The sequence below is a fragment of the Mandrillus leucophaeus genome, unplaced genomic scaffold (genome assembly GCF_000951045.1).
Source record: "Mandrillus leucophaeus isolate KB7577 unplaced genomic scaffold, Mleu.le_1.0 Scaffold472, whole genome shotgun sequence".
NCBI lineage: Eukaryota > Metazoa > Chordata > Mammalia > Primates > Cercopithecidae > Mandrillus > Mandrillus leucophaeus.
The window spans coordinates 631,419-656,804 of NW_012105054.1; the positions used below are offsets into that span (position 1 = coordinate 631,419).

The 25,386-nt window shown below is 38.4% G+C and overlaps 1 protein-coding gene across 2 annotated transcripts in view; it reads left to right on the plus strand.

The window, feature by feature from the left end:
- The window catches only part of SUGCT (succinyl-CoA:glutarate-CoA transferase), a 712,177-nt gene that overhangs the window by 596,430 nt on the left and 90,361 nt on the right, over positions 1 to 25,386 (plus strand). For both annotated transcript variants that reach the window (XM_011995105.1, XM_011995108.1), the window contains one exon: positions 3,999 to 4,062. In XM_011995105.1, coding sequence (XP_011850495.1) covers positions 3,999 to 4,062 — 64 coding nt within the window. The remainder of the gene's footprint in view (positions 1 to 3,998; positions 4,063 to 25,386) is intronic.

A 25,386-nucleotide genomic window follows, 5' to 3' on the forward strand; every position in this document is an offset into this window, starting at 1 on the left:
ACATTTTACTCTTTCCCCCCATCATTAATACATTACCATTTGACTCTGTCATTAGGCTGTCAATCTGTAAAATGCTTGAGAAAGAAAGAGAGACCTTATTTAAATAGGCCTGATACTTTGCTAAAGAGGTTGGCGCACTGTCTACAATTCTATTCTTGTCAAGAATAGGCTTTTGAAATTTCAAGGAGAAGAAATGGAATTTAGAAGAGCTACTAAACCATGAAAGACCTAGGAAGGATAAAATAAGTAAAATGAGGGAGAAAACAGTAAAATCCAAAGACATTGCCAAATGGACAAAATTCACTACAAAATTCTAGAGAAATTCCCTGCCTTATAGTGAAACAACTCAATGTGCAACAAAGAATGCCCCGAATGGCCAGACCTAGCACCAAGGCATGAAACTCTCTTCAAGCCTTGAACATCTTAAGGGAAATTGTAGCAGTTAATTGTTACTGGTCAGAAAACGAAGCGTTTTTAAATTGAATTTCTAGGTTAAGGTGGTAGAGGTCCAGGTGTTGGGGCCAGATGAGAAAAGAACAAGGAAACGTTTAGTAACCATTCTCCAAAAAATGTTACGCAAATAGTGGTAACAGGTAGTTCCTTCATTTCCAGTAAAGTTTAGAGGAGACAAATTTAATCATGTAGCAAAGTTAAGTGTCAAACATGAAAGGGAGTTGAAGGGTAAAACGTGAAAGGGTAATGAAGCAGGAGAGATTTATGTTAGAATTCAGACAGACTTCCTGGGTTCTGAAATCCTCTAGTATGTTACTAAGCAGAGCAGGATTCGCCCCACAAACAAGGCTGGAGAGTTTTCCAAGATTCCAAGTCATTAGGCAGGGTTTCCAGGGACAGCACTGCCACAGACCGCATTGTTCTGTGGGATATTCTGACCTGATTCGTGAAGAAAGCCTATGGAATCGTATGGACTTCACACTTTATATAAAAAGGTGGGTGGCAACCAAGCAGGGGAATACGTCCGTTCCTTCTGAACATGGGGCTCACACCAGCCTGTTTGCCTCATAATTGCATGCATGCTACAGCAAATAAGAAACTGCAGTTAGCTTCCTCTGCCGAACGTAAGAAGAATTTAAATTTTTGCTTAAAACGGAATGGTTTTCAATGCAAAGGCATTGATAAGGTTAAAGTTTCATACTGAAAATATCCTATATAGACAGCAATCGGCGTAGGGGTGGAGAAAGTACACTCTTTAAACTGCTTCCGTGGAAAATTTCAATCAACTGCTAGCTTTTGCTTCACAAAACTTTGACATATGTCCCTTGACCTTTACCAACTACCCTTTCACGTTTGACACTTAACGTTTGCTACATGATTAAAATTCAGCGTTAATTAATTTCAACACTATCAGTTAAGTTATATTTAGCTAAGAACACTCACTTTTGTCTTTCGTGAGTAGCACTGCAGTGTTATTACAAAGAGGTAGTCAGGAGGGCAACAGAGATACGAGGAGAGAAGAATGATTCAGTGTGCAGATAATTGTTTTGAGTGAAATTTAGCTCGGTATTTTTGTTCCTGTCCTCAGTAGAACTGAGATTTAGCACCTCCCGTTGGCATTTAGCCCCCACCCCCACATAGGAGGAAGCTGTGCTGGGCGGGTGCTGAGAACGAGCCACACCAGAATTAAATTATAGCACAATTCTAACACTGGCGAGAATTTTATCTGGCCAGCTCTTGAGTACAAACCTGGTGATCCCAAAAGAAAGAATCTCTGTGTGATGTGTTATCATCCTCAATGAGGGAGGTTGACATCGTTGTTTAAAGAGCATCACCCAAAAAGTGGTAACCATTTCCAAAGGAACCAGGCGCAGCCAGAATATTTAGCCATAGCAAAACTGTATTTCTACACTTAAAAAGTCACCCATGAAGTTGTCTTATTGATGATTTATTTTATGATGTGACCAAAAACTCACTAGAAATGAATAAAACCCAAGAAATTTAAGCTCTTTCTCTGAGTTTAGCAAAGTGAGAAAACATTTTATTAGTTTCTTTATTCCATGCTCTTTTACTCTGCGAACAGATTACGGTAAGAAGGTAGATAGGCAAATCTTACTTTTACCTGAAGCTCAAAATGCTGTAGAACCATTATAACAGCCACTCTTTGGGATGCTGGCATGAAATTGTGGTCTGTAAGATTACTGTGCCACTGAAATACTTCTGTCCTTTAGATGCACGTACAGGACAGGAAGAGAGAGGTTCTCTGCTTGGTAGATAGTGCAGGTGAAACACAATTTGTAGGTAAGATATCCATAAATGTCTTACTGAGGTTCCAGTAATAGATGTTGGATTCTTTGAGACGGTATAACCAGGTAGCCTCCAATTGTTTTTTGTTGTTGTTGTTGTTTTAAAAAAAGAAAAAAAAGTAGCATTTCTATTTGTGTATCACAGAACATTTTGCCTCTAATAATTCAACACTTATGTTCCAGAATTTGGTTCCATGCCCTCAGCTCATCCACCACTTATAGTTGGAGGGCACTGCAGATTTTGTCTTTTTGCCTACCCCCGGGAAACATTCCAGCCTTCATTTGCCAGGGATTTAAGTTGCTTCATTTCAGCAGTCAAGTGATTCAGCATCAAGTATATTTCTCTTGTCAGGCACTGGCAGAATGTCCCTGCACTAGTAACTGGCCTTAGATCTTAATCCCAAGCCAAGGCTACCTTATGTTCTTGATGGGACACTAGATACCTATCTCGGTCCCATTGTTGTGCGATTAGGAGGATTAGAGAGAGATTCTGGGGTATATAAAGGAGGGTATTTTTTATTATTGGATGTGTTTAGATTTAGTAGATTTAGTGTTTAAAGATTGGGTTTAGAATAAAGATAGCATTTGATTTTTACATATATTTTATAAAAGGGGGTGGGTTAGTTTGAAGTAAGTTTATAGTGTGTGAAAGTAGGGATATAGAGGCAGGATAAAGATAGTTAATTAAATTAAAATAGGTTTATAATTTAGGATTGTACATGATTGTTGTTAAGTAATTTAGATGTTTATTATTTAGGTTTTGTTTTGAAGAGTTTTGTATTGGTTTATTTTATAATTTTTATTATGGTGTTTAGATAGTTGTAGTTTTAGGTTTGTTTAGGTTTTTTATGATTTTATTGTATTTTTTAGGTAAAATAGAATATTTGAAGTTATTATAGAGAATAAAAATTTATAAAAATATACTTATTGTTGTCTTTGAAATAAATTAATTTAATATGGAAAAATTTATTTTATTTTATTATTATTTTTTTAATTTCCTGCCTCACCATTGCATGAGAACCTAATCAGCCCTCTGGGATGAAGTCTCTGGCTTTTTTACTCCAGTATCCTGGAATCCTGTTTCTGAACTCTAGTCTTTTGCTTAAGGTCTTGACCACCATTGAAAACGTTCCTGGTTCAGCTTCCCTGTGCACGCCTCTGACCTGGGTCTCCTCTGGATTTGCTGTCTGCTGCTCATTTGCTTGTCACAGCAGCCCTGAATCTTTCCACCTCCAGCAGTCACCGAGCCTTCTGGATACTCTGATTTATTCTTCAAATGGACTGACTCCCCATACCTTCTGCTGCACAGTTTTCCAGGAGCATGTGTACCACCCCAGTGTGCTGCTCTGTTCGAGGTCCTATTTCTTGACCTTGGCCGAGTCCTGCCATAAGGTTATGCAGGAAAGGGCTGAGCTTTAATATTAGGGGAGCATCCACAGATGAAAGAGAGGAAATCATCTGCTATATTTAGGGGCAAATAAAAATTTTAAGAGTGGGAAGGTCTTATTGAAATGTTTTCTAGTCCATGAATCCTCTAGTCTTTTTTGGCTTCATTTGGTGTATTATAAGATGAAACATTATTTTTATGTCAAGTATTTACTTTCAAATTAAAATTTTAAACATCTCTGTGTTTTGCCATATCTTTCTTTGATGTTGACTGAATAGATGACTGTCCATGCCTTGTAATTGAAGATGGTTTTATTTTGTAAGTTATTTTTCTCTCTGTTTTTGCCTTTTCAGGTATTACACAACAGCCTTATTATGGACATGGAGCATCCGACTGTGGGGAAGATTTCCGTCCCAGGTCTGAAAAGTTTTGGTATTTTCTCTAACTCCTTTCTTTATTAATTGTCCCATATGCTGTTTACTACAGGTAGCTTATGAGCTCCCAAACAACTTTCCAAGACATTATACAAATTTATAACTTTGGGTAAAAGGGGAATCCTAGGACTGCACTCACAGAAATGTATGATGAGACTACGGCATTGTGTCTTAGTTCTAAGGAGTGTCAGATTGCCACAATGACAAAAAAATGCTTGCATTTCTTAATTTCATTTTGTGTAATCACACGCTCACGAAAGTACATCATGTAATTATCAACAGGTTGATAGTAATAGGTATGGCCAATAACAAGAAATAGAGTGTGGTTCATATGAGAATTGGAAAGAAAGCCAGGCAAGATATAACTGGAGTCCAAGGAAGGCTACTGACTACCCAGGCTCGGCCTTTGTCTTTCATAACTGTGGTTTAAGGTATGGATCTTGGCTTTACAGATCAAGAAACTAAATGTTTTCAGTACACCCAGAATAGATTGAATTTTTGTAAGTTGACTCATACTAAACCAACTCATCAGAGACCGCTGCCTAAGCCGAAATGCCAGCTTCTTCACTTGCAGAGGGAGCTCTCATTTCAGCAGCCAGTAGCCTCATGCCGACTCTCAAAGCATCCTCTTAGGTGGTGCATTTAAACAATAGTAAGAGCTTGTGACCAATACATTTCCCTCCCACAGCCTTCATTTCTCTGATAATCGTAATATTACCTTTATCAGATATTGTGTTTCTCTATTCCAGGCATTACTAGAAAAATCCACATTCCAGCAGTGGAGTTCCACATTATTTGTTCATTGTGTCCATATTTTCTAGGCTATCTACAAACCAAGCACTTATTTTTTTTTTTTCTTTTCTTCTGATGGAGGTCAATTAAATTAGCTAGGATATACTTTTTGTTATTGTTTTTTCCTAAAATCATTTCCTGGTCATCTTACTTGAAATTTAGGTATTTGCCAAACTCCTCGGTCACCTCAGTCAGGTGCATAGAGTATTTACTTCTATAGGTATCTGGTCTTATTTATTGAACAACTATTCTTGTTAATTTTATCCTAAATAGAATCTAATTCTAAGATTTGGAATCAGCTTTATAATAATCTCCCACAACCTACCAGATAGTGACCACTCGCACATGAAAAGAGTAAGAAGAGGGAAGTATGATGAATAAGAAAGTTGAAGAGAAAATTCTAATGTTCAAGAACATAAGGAACATTATGCATGGTTTAAGGAAGGTAACTAAGAGAGCAGGTATAAGCAAATGAAAGACTGAGATCACGTTCTAGGGAAATGTTATATGATATAGAAAAGTGGTAGAAAAAAATGTTGACAAAAGCTAAGAAGTTCATTAGTTCATGCACTCATCTATATTATTGCATATATACTATGTGCCAGGTACTACTTTGGGTTCTAAAAATACAAAAATAAACCAGACAACTTCAGCCCAGTCCACCTGGAGCTGATACTTAACAGGAAGTTGAATAATATAACAACCAACAAATGTTTCCATAACTGTAAGTCATAAGTGCAAAGAAAGAAAGAAGAATGTGCTGTCATAGAGAATGATAGGGGTCAGGTGGGGCCTTCTGTAGTTTAGGTGATCGAAGAAAGTCTCTGAGAGGCCGACTTATAACATGACACTGAAGGCAAAAAGAATAGAGGACAAGCATTTCCAGCAGAGGGAACAGCATGGGAGAAAACCCCAAGGTGATGAAGAGTGGGGCGTGTTCTAAGCCAGGATGAAAGGTGGGGAAGTGGGGCAGGAAATGAGACTGGAGCAATAGGGAGAGCCTGGGGGCCCTGTTAAAGTTGGGTTTTCTCTCATTTTAAGTAGGGGAATAAAATGACACAATTTACAGCTTAAAGCAGAGTGTCAGGTTAGGAAGTGATACAGGAGTTTAGGTGATAGTGTCTTAAATTAGGGTCATGGGAATAGAAATAAAGAGAAGGGAGTGGTCAAAATAAAAACGTAATCATAGGGCTTTGAGTATTAGAAGACTTTAGAAAACATCTGGTCTAGTAGTTTTTGATATTTAAATAGTAAAACTGATTTTCCACATGAAGAATTCATAGCTAACACAGATGGAAGCAGAGTTATGCTGATTGATAGGTTAGCACTCCTATTGTTTAGCTTTCCTCCTCTGCCCACCATGCTGTGGTCTTCCATACATCTCTCCTTGGAAGTCTGGGACCTGAAGAACCAGTGATCACTTAACCCCACAAGTTTACAGATGAGGTCATACAGAGGTTGGTATCCCCAACACATTAGAGAAAGGGTAAGCATTTGAAAGTCAATATGATTGTCAGCATGATAATGAGGAAAAAAGTAAGTCAGTGGCCAACCTAGAATGAACTCATTGGAGGTAACACTCTTTCAATCAGGCATGAATTTGCTGACTTTCATTGTAAATAAATGAAAGCTAAATCTCAGGAGGAAGGAAATATTCTTTACAGATTACTAGAAGGGAAGAATATTTCTTTTGCCCACTTTAATTTATAAATGTATCAGGTAGCCATTGTAACAAGAATGCTGTGTAAGAAATAACCTCAAGCTCTTAATGGGTTTCAAACATAAGCATTTGTTTATCCCATGCATGTGGATTAACTTGGAAGTTTCATATAGGTTGGACTCAGCTGGGTAGCTTTGCTTCTAGTTCCAGGTCTGGCCAGGTTTAGCTTCTGCTGGTGCTTGGAGTCATTTCCAATCTATGTGTCTCTCCTGCTCTTCTGATTGTCACGGCTGCAGAACACTGGGGCAAGCAGAAACTACAGTGCTACATAAGATGTTGGTATACAGCTGGCAAACGCTTCTGCCTGCATCTCATTAGTCCAAGCAAGTTTTATTTTTTAAATTAATTTGTTTTGAGACAGTCTCACTCTGTCACCCAGGCTGGAGTGAAGTGGCACAATATCAGCTCACCGCAACCTCCACCTCCCAGGTTCAAGTGATTCTCCTGCCTCAGCCTCCTCAGTAGCTGGGATTACAGGCATGCACCACCACACCAAGCTAATTTCTGTATTTTTAGTAGAGACAGGATTTCACCATGTTGGTCAGGCTGGTCTCAAACTCCTGACCTCAGGTGATCCACCTGCCTCAGCCTCCCAAAGTGCTGGGATTACAGATGTCAGGCACTGTGCCTGGCCAAAAGCAAGTTTTAGGCTGTATCCAAAAGGGTGGGGAAATACATGTGACTCTTTCTGAGAGAAATTTCAGTGTTATATGGTGAGGAGCATGGGCACAGGGAGAAGTAAATAATTGGAGTAAAAAATTCACTTGACTACAATAGAGTTCTCAGATCCACAGCAATTTCTTTCTCCTTTTTTTGTTTTAACCTCCCTTTGGAAAATTCTATTTTTGTTTAATGTTTATAGGGCTTAGTCATCTTTTTGGTATGTCTATCCTGTTATCTTATATTCTTTCTATAGAATTATCAATACAGGAATTCCCAGATTTGAGATGAAATGCATGAGTCTAGTTTATGTTTGGAATTAGAATCTGAGTGTCTTTTGAGTGCAGCACATATGAATTCCTCATGAGAGGGGAATGACAATTCTGCTTATAGATGTCAGATAAAAAGAGGCTATTGTATCTCGTAATTCTTTGTATCCCAATAAGAGGCCACACAGACAGGACAAGAGTTATTAAATGCAAAGGGAATTTATCAGTAATTAAATTTACAGTTTGTCTGTGGATTCCACCTGTCCTTGATTTTATTTACCTATGATAGTTCTGCCTTTCTTTGTTGGGGATGTCCCCATTGGAGAACTCATAAATGCTATAGACATAACTCAGATTTCCTCAGAATGTCTCCATGTGATATGTCTGCCAAAACAAGAAACACAGGCTACAGTTTAGAGGTGACTTTTGCTACACTGTTTTCTGGTTAACTAGTGGAGACACATTTTGAATTTGTTAAACATAGTTCTATAGATTTACACATACATATCCACATCTTCATGTTTACAGTAACAATCCTTATTAGGATTGTTATTAGCATTATTAGCATTACCGTCTTATTACCATTCTAAATTATTCTACTTATTTATATTTCCTGCCTTATTAATGAACTTCTTGCAACCAGTACTGAATTTTCTGTATGTCGCACTAATTTGCCTGAAGCACTTTCTATCTTAGTCATTAGCAGAAACTTGTCGCTTAAAAACAGCAGTAAATCATGTGATATTTATAGAGCCTTCTTTAGAGTTGTATAAATCCACATAACATTCCTTCAGTTGAGAGTTTATTGATTAATATGTTAAAGGCACTGGTCAACCCAGGTTTAATATACTTTGGACAAGGATGGGAAATTATTTACCTCTTAAAAATCCCTCTTGGCTACTTAAAGAAAATAATTATTTCAGCCATTTAGTACATTGTTTCAATCTTTGTAATCATTCCCATTATTAAAATACAATAAGTAGTATCATCTAAACGATTTCCTTTATTATATCTATTGCAAACACTCCCTTTCGTATAATTCTCTATCATCTTCAAACTCTAATAAAGAATTAGGAAAGAAATGTAATTTGTGTTTTCAGATGATCTAGTTAAAGCATGCAAACTAGTTAAGCCCATGAATTATCTCTAAGTGTGAGTTTTAGTTATGCTAATGCTATTGTTCTTTATTTAGTATATTATTCATTAAAGTACGCTCTCATCTAAGCTTTAAAGCCTATTACACAGTTAAAAGTGAAGAGAGACAAAGAAAAATGAACTATCAATGGGCGTATAAGTGAGAACAGGTATCATGTGTCTCTTTGCCAGCCTCCAACATTCTGGTGTTCTGAGAGCCCTCAGTGAGGGAAGTGGTTGTTAGTTTGAGGTCACCATTAGCTTAGTGATAGAAGTGTCAGCATGGTAGGCACAATGTACTAATTTGCTCCTAATTAATATAACCTATATTGGGTGGTAAAACCTCAAACGTTCCCTCCCCTTTCCCCCACAACTAACCTAACTAAACTTACTGTGTCCGGTACACTACGTAAGCTCTGGGGAGAAAGCTGGATAGGAGCAGTCCCTCATGGAGCTTATGCTTTGCCAGGGGAAACAGGCGTGAACAATGAACATGGAAAAGTAGGCTGAATGTTTCCTTGGAGAATCAAGGGCAACAGCTCAAGGCTCTGGGTGCACATACCAGGGAGACCTCACCTAGTGTGTGGGCTGAGGAAAGGTTTCTCTGAAAAGTGAAATGTATGCTTCACCTTCAGTGTGTAACCAAGTACAAAAACAGTATCAATGTTGAATCTGTGAGTGGTTTTCCATTTACTGTGATGTGCTACTGTAAATATACCTCTTTAATTACTTCAGGTCTCTTTGATGACCTATTTACATTTGTATACATTATTGTATATAGAATAAAATGTTTTCATGTTCTTATGAGAAAATTTGAACAAATAGCTTTTTAATAGATGTAATGATCCTATGATGCATCAACGATGCCAAGGATTCTTCAGTGAAATTATATAATGTAAAAAAAATGCAAACAGATACATGAACAATGTGAGTGCATGGCACCCTGGAGGAGCAGAGAAAGCACTCCGGTGGAGAAATAGGGAGGGGGCAGGCTCACAGGTACCCTGAAGAGGGAGCCAGAGGCCAGATGAATAAGTTCTAAAATAGAGCTAATAATCACATTCAATACGAATCCAAAAAATTCAAAGGTATCTATGCCGGGGTCCCTGAGATTCCTACTGTCTGAGGAATGAAGGTAGGATTTGGAAGTGGAGCTTGGATAGAAACCACTGGTTTAGCAGATGTTCTCATGGATTGATTTTAGGGGTAATTTCTATCTCTGTTGAAGACTTTTGTAAAACTTACAGTGTCCTAAATTTTACACTGTGAAATTGATAGAAATTTCTACTTGTTAATTACAGAAATTAAAAAAGCACATTCAAGTTTACACGACAGCATTTCTACAACAGGAGATGGGCCATTACATAAATTTCACCTTATTTGTGACTTTAGTGGGAAGATCTTGCATAAGTTATCACATTCCAAAGGTTGGCCAATTTCCTGTAAGCCATTCACCATTCGCATCTTCTTGCAATCACACCAGCCTTTGGCCTTTGAGCCAGAGTGGAGCATGCTGTCCTTGCATGTACTGTGGAGGTGCCAAGTTAGCATTGGTGCTGAACGCCAAACGTCAAAGGATGTCATTGGAATAGAGTTTGATGTGTAGCTCTGCAGTTTCTCACCATAACCTTTTTCAGATACTTCCTGTGAATGTGCATTGCAGTCATTTGATTCTAGTTGCACTTCTGGGAAGTGTGTCAGTGGTGAGTGTGTCTGAGCTGTGAAGGGGAAGCAGTCTTCTATACATGCAAAAGGATTCGAAATTGAGTTACTTCTGCCTGCTGATCCCCTGATCTGTGTTTTTCAGAAAGCAGCTCCAAGTTCTTCAATATATTTTCTCCATAGTATTTTAATACTCACATTTGGAACTTGCAGCAATTTTTAACTAGTGGGTGTTGGATTCAGAGACAGTAGTCACCACCATACATGAGTGTAGTTTCAATCAAATTGTTAGAATATTGATATTTGGATTTTAAGGTGAATTTTTATAAAGTTGAATGTACTCCTCTGTTGTATGATCGGACACATTGTATTTCTGAATGTTTTGCAAGATGTTTTGTAAATAATTATCTAAAACACTTCTCTGGGTTTGAGACAGTATACCTTCATAAGCTCCTGGAGGGCAAAAATGTCATGATTTGAAGTCTAACCTGCACCCTCTATGCCAACTAGGAACTTAAGAACATTTTCTGGATGGTGATTACAATGGAAAACTACTAATCCAAAACATGGTTTATGATCCATTTATTCAGTAGGCATTTTTTATTAATGGACTGGCTACCCACAGAAGCTCTCTGATAACAGTTTATTTTACTTATTTAGTTAGTTTTCAGGTTGAAGCCCATACATTAAATGGAGTAACTGCCTTGTATTTTCCATGCATTACAACTCTGCCTTTTCTATGCTACACAAGACTTTGCCTTCCCCTGTTACTTTTAGCTTTTTTTCTTCCCTTTAGGTAGAAAATTAGATCATGTTTCTGAAATCACATGTCCTCAAAGTGCAGTTAAATTTCTATAATGGATAACAGCAATGGGGAAAGCTGTCACAAATCTCACTGGGGAAAAAGAAAAATTAAGAGGAACCAAAGTTTCGTCATATATCTCTCCATAAAGTTTAAGTATGTTGGTGCTCACAAGGAATTCTGTGTAAAACCAATGTGAGAATGAAAGGTGAGATAAGTTATTTCTTCCAGGTAGAAAGGCCTTTCAGATGACAACAGGAAAAGTGTGTAAAGTTTTCATGTTGTGCGTAGTGCATAATCTATCTTCTAGAAAGAGCATACTCCTTTAGGGACCAGGTTAAGCTGCAAAAAGAGGAAAGAGATGAAAGGAAGTTTCTATAGTCTGTCAACAAAATGAGAGAAAGCTGGCAGGAAAGTGAATTTTCAAATAGACTAGCTAGGGTACTTCCCAAAGTCCTCAATTATTTTTTACCATTATTAAATCCTTAACCCATGGCAGGATACTGAGAGTGAAATCAATCAGTGTATTCTCAGGTGACTTGCCATGGAGTGCCTGGAGTCTTCTCTGGAAGTCCCTATAACAATAAGGTGGGATAGTAGACATTGTTACTGTTCTGTGAGAAATGAATGGCACAGTAATTTTCCTTCCTAGGAGAGCAGGGAGGAAACAAAGGAGGCGCGAATTACATCCCCAGGTATGTCTTTCCATCAGGCACCAGAGAAGCTCCGAGAGCCAAGTTACTGTCGCTGATACAACTCAGGGATCTCCATCAACTATGCTTATCTGTGGCATGAGGAAGAAATATTTTGTGAGACCTGGGCTTTCATGCTCTGGGAATTCTTGTTTCTGTTAGTTGGGACTTGGAAAGCTGCCAAGAACTGAGTTGTTCCTTTGCAACATATCCTCATCAACCTAGACCCTAGTGGGTTGGTTTGCTGATAAGTGAATGTGTCTAACAGACAAGAAACTCTTATTGCAAATCAACCCTAAGTTATCAATGAATTCCTGGGGTGCAGAGTAAGTTTTCACTACTAGGAAGTGATAGTTATGCTCAAGAATTTTCCTGGGGGAATATTTAATTGGACTTATACATTCTTTGGTATTTTTTCCAGTATTTCTATGCAGAATGATCCTTGAGATTAGAGGTATGTTTTAAATAATCCAAGTGGACCATTGAATGTTAACCTGAATATAGAAATCAAAAGAAAAATAAAAAGCCACAGGAAGAGTGAAAGGCTAAATGATGGTATACCATTTTTGTTATTGTGTCAGAAGATGTATCAGAAATTTTCATCGGTTCTTGATTGCGTTCCTGGTGTATTAGCTGCAGCAAACCTTCACTGAGTACACAAAGAAGTCTTTCTGGATCAACTTTAAGTACTGACTTTATGATAAGCCTTTAGGGAATAAATTAAATTAATCAAATTTAATTAGACATGTAATCTGATTAGAGAAGTAAAAACAAATACCTTACGATCGCTAAATACAAAAGTTTTAAAATGATCTTCCAGTTTGGACTTCAGTGTCATGGCGTTAACTTGAAGAATCAAGAAGTGCCATTATCTTTGCCTCCAAGTGTCTTCAGCTAGGAGTGAGTTGCTTGGCTTTATTGCTCAGTTTATTCCTGGTTGGACAGGGAGTCATTTTAATCCTTTCTCAAAGAGGAGTGGCTTTGTTTTCCTTCAGCATTACCAAGAAGGGACTCCTTGGTGCATGAAGAGATAAATGGGGCTGAATTTCATGGATTTTTTTTTTTTTTAAATATCAGTCTTTAAGATGTCAAGAAGTATTCTGATTAAGAAGACTTAGATAAAATATTTATCTGACTAAGTCAGATGGAGCAAGCCATCTTTTTATGTAAAAGGATCGTAGTTTAATTTTGACTAAGCACACAATGTTATGTTAATATTAATAAGATGTTGGTGGAGATAAAGAAATGGTAGTAAAGGGGTTAAAGAAGAACCTCCAGATACCTTACTATAATCAACAGGAAATGTATCATATCTCATTTTTCATATCATCCCCAAACCTTCAGGATTTGGGGTACTGAGCTAGGTCTGTGGACCTTATTGCTTCTCTCTTCAGCTAGACCGAATCTTATTTGTCCTGTATGTATCAGCTTTTATGAAACCATATCTTCATGGCATATCTTTATCTGGGTATGGCATTAACAGTCAGCGTGTCTCTGAGTTCTTCCTTTGAGTAAGATGTTCTAACTCCACATAGGAAGGGGGACCTGAGAGACCTTGAAATGCTTCCCTAATTTGCCCTTTATCTGAACATTGTATAAGTCAGAATGGGTTGTGTGCCTATTGGAGTGGGTTGCCAAATAGTCTAACCTACTTACAACCCTTATGTCTGTTTGAAATGTTCCTAAGAGCTCTAAATCCCAGGTTATTTCAAGAAGCCATAAGCTTTTCAAGCAGTTAAGCAAAAACCAAATTTTAATCAAATTAAAAATGAAAAAAATTAATAACAGGACATTTTGGGCATTTGAGGCGGGGATATGGTCAAATAAAAGTACCAAGAAGATGCTGCAGCCACAAAAAGCCAGAGAAGCACTAACTACCCTCCGCAGGCTTAAAGAATATCTGCAACAAAGACTAATTCTGCTTTCTCTTTGTTGCTGGGCCTTCAAGTTCATGTGTGACCTTAAATAACTGACTTCAGCTTCTAGTGCCCTGTTTTCTTTTCTAATGGGATTAGTCTTTTCATCCTTTTAATTTAACAGAAAAATGCAATTCACTATGCTGCACATAACTATATTTTGTGAATAGGTTTTAATGGCATAATTGCTGTCGGGGATTCAAATTTGAGAGGAGGGAATGTAAGTAAATAAACATCTGCTTAATACTTATCTATATATGGTATATATACGAATACTTTTTATATACCATTTGTTTCTTCGTCAGGACAATTCAGTAAGCCATATTACTATGTCCACTTTACAGATAAGAAAATAGAGATTTGCTGAATGTTGCTACACCAACCAATGTTAGTGTTGCAATTCAAACCCAGCTCTGGGTGTATCTTTAATCTATCCTCTTTTCTCTATTTACTATTATCTCCTAAAATTGAGCCAAAAAAGGAAGTTGAACCAACTATTGCAGTTTTTTTTTAACCTATCTTACATCAGTCTCTAATTTAAAGGCTGCTGGATATATTTTAAATTTGAAGCTCAGTTGACATTTATTTAAATAATATTTACATTTTAAGAATTAAAAGTTGGATTCAGCCTATCTATTTTAGGATTACCTATCTCTTTTGGGATTACCTATTTTGGGATTACATGGATTTTTGTGGTTGTTGTTTTTGTTTTTTACAAAGCCTGTAATTGTGTTTCTATTAAAAAAAAAAAAAAAAAAGCAGCAGCAGCCATCGGAAAATGTATTGTTAGGCTATTTTGATATTCTCAAGAGCATATAAGTGTAAATGCACCAAAACATGTGGACTACATTTCCCCCTAGTTGTACTGTTTTCACACATTAACAGAGATGCTGTTTGGAAGGGGAATAAAGGAGACATGTTTGGGATACATATGCAGATTTCAATAATCAAAAGAGCCAAGATATTAAGCTGCCTGCTGGAATCACCCAGAATTTTTGTCTTTCCAGTGATCTCTGTGGCCATGGTGCTGTGTGGGCAAATTTCCTCTTGCTGACCTGGGGCTGGTATTATTTCAAAGTTAGAGCCCGATTCCTTAGAGCAGCATTAATGAAACTGCAAACAATGTTGTGTTGGTATAATAGAGTTAAGATGATTTTTCTTCCCCAAGCATGTGGTTGATACTATAGCCAGAAAAGTTTAAAAATAAATTAGTGACAAATACTGTGTGATTCCATATAAGGTTCCTAGAGTAGTCAAGGTTATAGACACAGAAAATAGAATAGTGGTTGTCAGGGGCTAGAGGGAGAGGGGTATGGCAAGTTAGTGTTTACAGAATACAGAGTTTCACTTTGGGAAGATGACAAAGTTCTGGAGATGGATGGCATAACAGTTGCACAACAATGTGAATGTACTTAGAGCCGCTAAATTGTACACTTAAAAATGGTCAAAATGGTAAATTTCGTGCTATATACATTTTCAGCTACAATAAAAATATGATTCATAAAAATATTAATTAACTTCTTTGATTTTTTCATGTGTACATGTAGGATGTATGTGTGGTGTGCATACAAAATAGGCTAGAATGGAGAGCATGTAGGCTTAGTCACCGAGACCTGAGCTCAAAGCCTGGTTTTGCAATTTATGCTTGGAGATCATTGACAGCCTGTCTCACGTATTTCAGTGGAAGCTTTCTTATCTGTGACAGGAAGACCAAATACTCACTGCAACTTATAATAATTAAATAATAATAAATGTCCAGTGCTCATCACATAGAAGGATTAAGTGGAAACACAGCATAGATAGTAAACTCGTACCTTCATCTACAGTAACAAGTAGTCTTGGGGAAAAATAAAACTAGCTACATGATTAATTTTTCAACCATTAAACCTTGAAACAATCACTCATGTTTCTCTAAGAAATACACTAAAACAAATCATTCTTTTGTTTAACGAATGTTTATCTAGTGTTTACTCTGTGCCAAGTCCTGGCTGTCAAGAAGCACTGTGTAATGGGACATATGACAGTGACCAATCAAATAAGACACAGTGAGGACTAGGAGATCCTGAGACTGTAACTGCCAGATGTGTGCAGGGCCAAACTGGCCCCTTTGTCTGTTTTCCAAGTAGGAGCTCTTGGATAAATATTTTGTGTATAAAGTCAGTGGAGACCATGCAGTGTGAAAGCCTCCTCCAAAACCGTCATTCTCAGACAGTTCATGCAGGTGAAAATAATGCAGCGGTCATAGCTAACACTGTAACAGCTTGTTTAGGGGAAATTAGAGAGGGACCCATGATAGAGCACAGCATTTCCTAAATGTTCCCTGCCTGAAGGACCCTAGTTTTCTGAAATAGTCATAGTTGTGCTACCACAAAATGACCCCTTTGTCAAATAACTTTGGGAAACCTGCATTAAGCAAAGGTCAGTGAATTTTCTTTACTTTGACATTTCTCGGAAGCATTGATAGTCTAAAATGTGTTTGCCTCTCTAAGAGGGAGATATTGAAGACCATCTTTCCCAAAGTTCTTTGATAGCAGAGCCCTTTTTCCCCCAGAGCGCTTATTAAGATCCTGTGGAAAAGTGATTTTTGGGTCACCCCACTAGGAACATGTGTCCCTCGGAGCCACATGAGACAAGTTGTAATGGTCATTTAATGGAGAAATTGGCTGGATTATGCTAACAAAGGGAGAGGAAACCAAATAAGAAAACTGACCATCCTCTGAGGGTCAGGATTTTCTTTTGTTTTTTAGCTCAAGGGTCCAATGTTCCTAAGGAGTGTCAAAGTGGGTTCTTTCTGCTATGAGAGCTGAATATCCATGAACACTGCCCAGGATAGGGTTGGCTGGGAGCACGCCCCGGGGAGCCTGTGTGGTAAGAGACCTCCAGAGGGGGGCAGTGATTTCACTCCTAGTGGGCTCAGCCCCCACCAGAAGAGCTTCATTTGACAAGGAAAGGCATTAATAATGGAAATGGATTGAAGGTAACACTGGCGTGCAGATCAGGAATAGCTCACACGGTGATGCTCTTGCACTAGAAGCAGAAACTATCCTGGGATCTAAAGAAATCACTTAAGAAGAAAACATTTGCTCTTCATTGAGCCTCAGTAAAGCTGCATGAGGAGAATTCTGCACAATTGTTCGTACTCTAGCTTAGAAAATGGAGTTGATTAAGTGGAAGGAAACTTTAAAAATGTGACAAAGATGATGAGGTGATTAAGGGGTAGGTTTTAAGTAGCAAGATGTGGGGAATTGAAGATGTATGACTAGTAGCGGTGACAGTGAGGTTTATGATAGCTGCCTATAAATACCCAATTAATTGCCTAATGTGGCAAATGAGAAGAAACAGGCTTTTACCACCAAAAGGGAAACTTGAAGTGTATTAGGGAAACAATATTTAACAGTAGGGGTGATTTGGCTGCCATGATATGGAGAAATCAGTTGTGTTATTTAGATAAAGACTCAGAAAGGTACTTTTCTTCCTGATAAAATCCTGATGTCAACAGATTGTTTTTCTTTAAAAAGGATGCATATGTTTTCATATTTCTTAGGAGCAGAGATTGAAAAATAGAGAAAACTATTTAATTTGCTATAATTCAGGTTGCCTCAAGCCTCCAAACATGTATTCCCTCAAGCTGAATTATAGTAATACCTTTGATGGTAAGAAGCATAAAACAACTCTTTTTTTTTTTTTTTTTTTGAGACGGAGTCTCACTCTGTTGCCCAGGCTAGAGTGCATTGCAGTGGCGTGATCTCAACTCACTGCAACTTCTCCCTCACAGGTTCAAGTGATTCTTCCACCTCAGCCTCCTGAGTAGCTGGGATTACAGGTGCCCACCATCATGCCCAGCTAATTTTTGTATTTTTTTTTTTTGGTAGAGATGGGGTTTCACCATGTTGGCCAGGCTGGTCTTGAACTCCTGAACTCAGGTGATCCTCCCACCTCTGCCTCCTAAAGTGCTGGGATTACAGGCATGAGCCACCCCTCCCGGCCAGCATAAAACAATTTTATGCATTGTATTATACTGTATGTGGAGCTACACCTGATAGTGTAAGCCACAATAAGGCTAGTTGTAGGGCACACCTGATAACACTCACTAACACTTAGTGAGCCTGAATATGAATTATGTGCTTTATACAGGAGTATGTAATCAGCACATAGACTCTCTGGGTGTGGCATTAGCATCCTCATTTCACAGGTGAGCAAACTGAGCTTCAGATAAATAGCCTGAGGAAGGTCACATAAGTAGAAAGTCACAGAGCTAGAATTTGCATTCACTTCTGAGTTACTCAGAAATCCATGCCCTTTTATTGCGATGCTCTACTGCCTCCTGAAGGCATTTTTTGCTTATCACTTTTATAAACTTTAGGCTTAGTTTATGTGAAGCACTCCTGAGAGTGAAATGGTTTGCTCCTGTTTGAGAGTGGGTGGTCACCAAGGGTGTTACTCACGCTTGACACAGATAATCCTGTGGCATGACTTCAGCAAACAGCTTGCCCAAGGTTGCACAGAGAATGAGATAGGCCAGGCTAGAAGGAAGGGCAGTTGGCTGCAGCTCACCGGGCATTCATATGGTATATGGAGGAGCACTGCCAGATCTCAGAAACAGCATCCAGATTTGATTATAAGTTCTCTTTGTGGTCTTTGAAGCTTTGTGTTACTTCTTCCCTTCACTCGTAGAGTTCGGATCTATTTTCACATAAACAGAAATGATTCCTCCTTTCTGAGCACTTCATTGTTGGTGGCATTGTGGAATGTCCCAGGAAGGGGGGAATGGGGCCAATTAGAAAGGAGAAATTCTTCTTCGACTCGCATGTTTATATGAAAATGCCAAAGCCACCAGCTGTTGCAACAGCAGGCCTAGGGTAAAGTCCTTCTCCAACTGTCCTGCAGCATATATACCGCAGAGGGAGGTCTTTTCAATAGGCTCAGTTAGAAAGTGGAAAAGAAAAGCACCCTCCACCAAAAAAAAAGTGTGGTCCTGTGTTCATGAGTTGTACAGCAAACTTTGGAAATAAGCACTTAAGTATACTTTTTATTTCTGCAAGAAGTTCCCAAATATGAGCATAGAAATGACAACTCAAATTCCAACCATTCCCTATTAAATGCCTTACCTCAGCTCACCACTGAGGAGTTTGTTCCTTGAGTAGAGAGAATGTAGATTGAAAAAAATTAATTTCACATTTCTATTTATGGGACATTTGAGACAAACAGCCCATCAGTGTTACTGTTACCTCATTCGCCTTTTTTAGCCATCAGGACTGACTGCTTATGTCTTTTACATTCATGGGACACATTTCAAATATGAGGAATTCAGTTCCATAGCAGGACTTTAGCAGAGATGATATATATCATCTTATTTGGCTATCTTTATAAGGCTTTCTTCTTTTCTTCAAAAAAAAAATAATAAATGGTATATTAGTACTGATGGAAAAAACAGACCTGACAGGAAGGTTAAAAAAAAGTGACTTAAACAATTAATCTGGAATCAATTCAAGAGAGTAGGGTGGAGTAGAGTCTGAAACCAAACAATATAATCCCAAAGATTATATTTGTTAAATGAAGCTTAATTGGGGCTGTTTTACTGCATTGAACTAGCTAAGGTGTTTTCCCTGTCAACCTTCCTGATAGAGGTAGTTCCAATCCTATTTCATCCCTCTGCTCCCTTGTGTACAAGGTGAGCTGTCAATTTGTTGGAGAGGAGTAAGATCACAGCTGGGACTTACACACAGTTCTTCAAAGCGTGCCACAGGTTGGGGCTGCAGTGTTTCTGTGGTGTGGAGGCTCCTCTTTCTCTAGTGTTCCAATCCTAGAGGTTCTTTGTGCTTATGGTATCTCAAGTTATAATCAGAATGATATAGTGGGGTTTCATAATCTCCTTTGCCAGCTTATAGCAATAGAGTCCCTACATTCTCAGAATGTGTAAGTGACAGCTTATTTTGTATTTAGCATTTTAGATTCAATGAGATTTAACAACAGTTTTTATTAGTTAATTTCTCTTCATTTTTAGTGAATTACAGATAATTTTCTTTCTGATCCTTTTTTTCTAAATCTTTAGTTGTGAAATTTTCCCGTAAGACAAATACAAACAGCTGTCATGTAAATACATTTGGTCTTAAATCACATTGGAACTGTGGACTCTCCAAACCAGAGGTTCTCATTCCAGTTGAAATACCAAGATATTTTCTATGGAAATGGATTCTCTTCATTTCAAAAAAATTAAACTATATAAACCAAAAAAATGGCTTGAAAATGCTTATTCATACTCCTTCCTGGAATCTGAAGAGCCTGATACAAATGCTTTCAGGGACATGCCATTAAATAAAAAACAAAAACAAAACAAACAAACAAAAAAAATCCCAAAACCGTGTTTTTCTCCTGAAATAAAAAATAACCAACTATTATAAAGTCATCTATTTGACTTTAACGATTTGGGTATTCATGGAGCTGAAAGAAAAATTAGCTGCTTAGAGTAAGAGGTTTCTAAACCAATAGAAATTGCCAATTATGTTCTTCTTTATCTTTTAAGTTTCCTTTGCCCTTATGTAAAGGGTTTAGGAGGCAATAATAAAGAAGACTGAGAGAAGGCCCATACAGGGGGAAGAAACTGGAATTCATGAGTTAAAAAACAGTAGAGGAGATACTCATATTTGAGCAGTTTCTGAAGTAGTCTAAATCTTTCACCCAGTCAACCAGGGCACCTTCTCTTGGATGCAGGGAAACCCTCTGACCACATGGCTGCTTCCTGTTCTTTTCTTGAATATCAAGCATCACCCTCTAAGTTTTCAGCCATGTATTTTCTTTGGACTACTCTTTTTTACCTTTATGAAATGCTTCACATATATGAAAGGAAATGTCAACATTCTACCTTTTGTGTGAGGTGGGAAAAGGCAAAAGTTTATTTCGGTGCTCTCCTATTTAAACACAGCGGAACTCTGTTGTAATATAATTTTTTATTCTTGAATTCCAATATAATGTAGCTGAAACCATGAAACCCTCACAAGTGTAGAAAAAGTGATATATATAATCTACCTATAAATCCTGTTGTCAGTCCTGGTATAACTAAATTCAAGCTTTAATCTTTAGTTATTTATTTATTTAGAGACAGGGTCTCATACTGTTGTCCAAGCTGGAGTGCAGTGGCGTGATCTCCGCTCACTGGAACCTCTGCCTCCCGGGTTCAAGTAATTATCCTGCCTCAGCCTCCCGAGTAGCTGGGATTACAGGCACATGCCACCACACCCACCTAATTTTGTATTTTTAGTAGAGACGAGGTACACCATGTTGACCATGCTGGTTGCGAACTCCTGACCTCAGGTGATCCACCTGCCTCAGCCTCCCAAAGTGCTGGGAAAATCTTTATTTAATAGATGGATATTCCTGTTGTTTTTTTCTTTGTTCCTGCAAATCTAAATTCCTGCAAATCCTGTCAATTTAGTATTTTCCTAATAGAAATTGTAAACTTCAATATGTTACTAAGAATTAAGCTTTGAAGCAAATATTCTTTTCCTGCCATACTCTTTTAGGGTATGCATAGAGAACTGCTGGAGTATTTGAAAATTAACCAGTTGCCAGTTTTTGATTTTAGCAAATAACACATATTTTTCGTATAAGCAATCCAATCCTATCCTCCTGGCCTGTATATGCAATTTGAGGTGGATATGTGTTCATGTGACATATTTTGAAATTCCAAGTCAAATAATTTAAGTGTTATACAAATGTAAGTTACTGGCATTATTATTGTGTTTCTGACATTTAATTTGCACCATGGGGAATTTAACAATATTGGATGAAGGTGATAGCTTGGATATAGTAGTATAGGCATGAAAACTTAAGGAGGCCTTACATTGATGATGATGACTACGTAACAGCAACATCTCTACATTTAACATAAGAAATGTTTAGATTTGTACTGTCTGGATTATTTATTTATTACATGCTTTTGAAAATGTTCCAGTAACTTAAAGACTTTTAAATCTATCTTTTGCAAAGAAAGAGAAAAGTCTACTTAAACCACAACACTAAAAACAAGTTGCCTTATAGGAATTGACCCCCTGCATTGAAGAAAAACAAAAACAAAAACAAAAAAAAATAGGTGATGTCTTCACAGAATTTTTCTCAAAAGGGTGTAATATTAATTCCTGTAACTTAAAAAAGCCATCCGTATAGAGTTTTGTACCCAAAATATATGCCCATGGAATATAAATCATGTGACATAAAAGAAAACTATATGGTATTCCTAAGCCTTAACTTTCCCAAACCTGTCTGAATGGGGCATTTTTCAAAATGCTATTGGTCCAAAGGGTCTCTCATGGGACCCAGATCTGATATGAAACCACGGAGGAGAGTGACAGTGTTAGTTGCCCAGGTAGGATGGAGCAGCTCATGGATGTGAGAACTTGGAACTGGGCAGGCCGAGTAGTGTGGGTCAGAGTGGCGGCAGAGGATGGCCTACCTGTGGGCAATGGAAAGAATGCTGACCCATCAGGTGGGGCATGGTAACTGGTAAATATGGTGTCAGAAGATTTAGCAAGAGATGAAAAGGTGCCCTGAGAGGCAGTGGACAAAACACACAGAGATCGTAGGTTCAAGAAACATCACAGAATCCTAGCAAATAGGTAAGACAGAGGCTTCAGGTAAATCCTTCTGGATAGCAAGGCCTGAGCCACAGGGCCAGTATTCAAAAGCAGAATTCAATTCCTGACATTTAAGAAAGAAAAAGCCAAGAACAAGATGGAATCATTGATTTTCCCATATGCTGGAAGGACGCAGTTACCAGAATGGTTTTAAGGGTGGAACTAAGACCAAGGGAAGAAGGGAGACTTTTCAAAACTTGAACAAAAGGTAGGAATTCATTTCAGGACACATTGGAGCACCACGACTGCATCTGAAGACATAGTGAGGACTGGCCATGGGTCATCTGAGCTTGGACCAAGAGCGTCCCATACTCCCTCAGGGTCCCAGGCTCTGTAGAAATTGGGGAGGAGAATTAAAGGGCAGAAAACCAAGCGGAATATTATCCAGATAAGATTTTCAGCTCAGTCTTGGACTCCTTCTTCTCCATTCAGCAGGTAAGATTCCATAGTCAGGGCCCTCACACTGCTTCACTACCTATTTCTTAGAACTCTGCACAGCTTTAGTGGAAGAGGCAGTGGCTGCTCAAGGAGAGTTCACAGCAGCAATCTGCAGGAAGCTTCGGCTGCTTCTTGTGTCCCTGGAAAAGTTCTCAGGAGTTTCCCAGAGTCCTCAGTGGCACCATGGACTCTTGTTTTCCGAAGGATATTAAGAATGATGTTTCATCTCGCCTAGGCCAGTTTGTGGGAGGCACCTTTTGACCAGGAGGCAAGGTCACCCAGGAATCTGTTCAGTGTGTTTAGTGCCAACAAGCCCTAAATGTTTTAAATAGCACTGAGACCCACTCTATCTTTCTATGGCCATTTCTAGGTAGAAGTATGTTCAACATGAACAGTACCAAACGTTGCTTCATAAAAAAATACTTGCTATGAAGAACAGGCTGGATGCTTAAAAACTGGGCCCTATAGGCAGTTCATTTTCTTTCAAATAATGTCATGTTTGCCATATTGCAACCCAAATGTCTTCGTATTATGGTTGATACTGTTGGTGTCACATTTATGAAACACTTAATTTGTTTATGCCATTACTTTTTCTTGCAAATACCTAATCAGACCTCCAAACATCAGCACCCTGTATTGGAAGGTATGTGCCCACTGAAGTTTGATGGGGAGGCACATGTGAGTGCCACATTGTTCTTTAGGGAGAGTGCAGCTTGCAGGGTGAGGCAGCTTGAAATCGTGTCCTGTGATGAGTGTGCCTGTTAGGAGAAGTCTTGACTACAGTGGTTAATGTAGAGTGATATTCCTTGAGAGGGCAGAACTAGGACTAATAATTAGATGTTAGAGGGAAAGGATTCGAGCTCAAGGCATAGACAAGTTTTCTTACGTGGGGAGCAGTAAAGAAAAACAAGGGGGAGAGTACTGACCTTCCTGGCAAGGTAGCGAACATAGCAGTAATAGTAGAGTTAAAAGAAGAGAGTGAATGAGCACTTAGCAGGAATTTTATATTTACGTGTAGAGTAAAGAATTGACTTAAGTGGCTTTTAAGGTCAGTGACTGAGTTAGAAGCAAAAGTCGAATTTCTCATTTCCTTATCTGGGATTTTTACCCAATTCCTTGAGTTGCTGGCTGAACAATGCCCTCTAAATATGTCATGTCTTAATCCCTGGAACTTGTGAATGCTATCATATATGACAAAAGGGACTTTGCATATGTGATTAATTCAAGGATGTTGACTTAATTATCCAGGAAGGCCTCATGTAATCACCATCCTTTTATAAGCGGGACACAGAAGTAGTCAGAATCAGAGGAGAATACAATGCAATGATGGAAGCAGAGAGGGGAGTGATAAGCTTTGAAGATGGAGGAAGGAGCCACAAGCCAATAAATGCAGGCCATCACTAGAAACTGAAAAAGGCAAGGAAATGGATTGTCCCCTAGAGCTTCCAAAAGGACTGTAGTTCTGCCAGTGCTTTAGCTTTAGCCCAATGAAAAGCATTTCAAACTTCTGACCTTCAGAGCTCCACAGAAACAAATGCATGTTGTTTTAAGCCACCAACTTTGTGATGATTTGTTACAGTGGCAACAGGAAATGAATACACCTGCCTTTCTCTCAACTCTATCTTAAATTTTATTTGAGCCCTAAACAAGGTGGCCAAGGCCCCAAATATACACACCAACACAGGAAGCATAGCTGTCTGACTTCCTCCCTTCAACACTTAGTTGTTGATTCTTGGATTGAGCCTGTATATTAAGTCACTCATTTCTTATAACATTATTTCTCCTTTATTTAAATATGCATTTTGACTTTTATGTGTTTCTAATTAAATCTTATTTTATTTGCATGACCTGCAGCTTGCTACTTTTCCATCAACTTCCTCCCTGAACCCCTGTCATACTGAACTTGTTAAGTTTCTTGAAAACACCATGCAGTTTTGTCTCTGTTATTTTGCATACATTGTTTCCTCTGTGGTGACTGGCTTTTATATTATGTTTTGCCTAGATAACTTCTATTCTGCTGCATCAGGATTATGTTTAGCTATAACAGAGACTCCCAAATAGCACAGATTAAAGATAGGTTAATCCTCTCTCCCATGATAGTCTGGAGGCGGGCAGTTCAGCACTGGTATGACATCTCTGCCCTGGGATGTCCTCAGCAAATCAGGCTCCTTTTAGCGCATTGCTCCACCTTCCCTGGAGTGTGGTCCTTGTCTTTATAGTACAAGACGGCATTTCAAGCTCGGGTCATCACATCTATGTTCCAGACAAGGGTTAGAGGAAAGCACTAAGAGGAAAAGGAACAAAGAGTATACCCCAGCTATTTTGGGAGAAGATTCTTGGAAGCTGTCAAATTATACCTCTACTCACGTATATTAACAAGTACCTAGTCACCTGCACAGAGGCTGGGAAGTGTAGTTTTTATCCTGGGGATGAAGAGTGGCATTTGCCCTACTGGAAAACAGATGCCCTATTTCTATGGAAGAAGAGAAGGGATATTAATGGACAACAAACCATATCTGTCACATCTTCATGTAACTCAGCTTATATAATTCCTGCTCTGGGAAGTCTTTTTCCTAATCCCCAATGCATTGG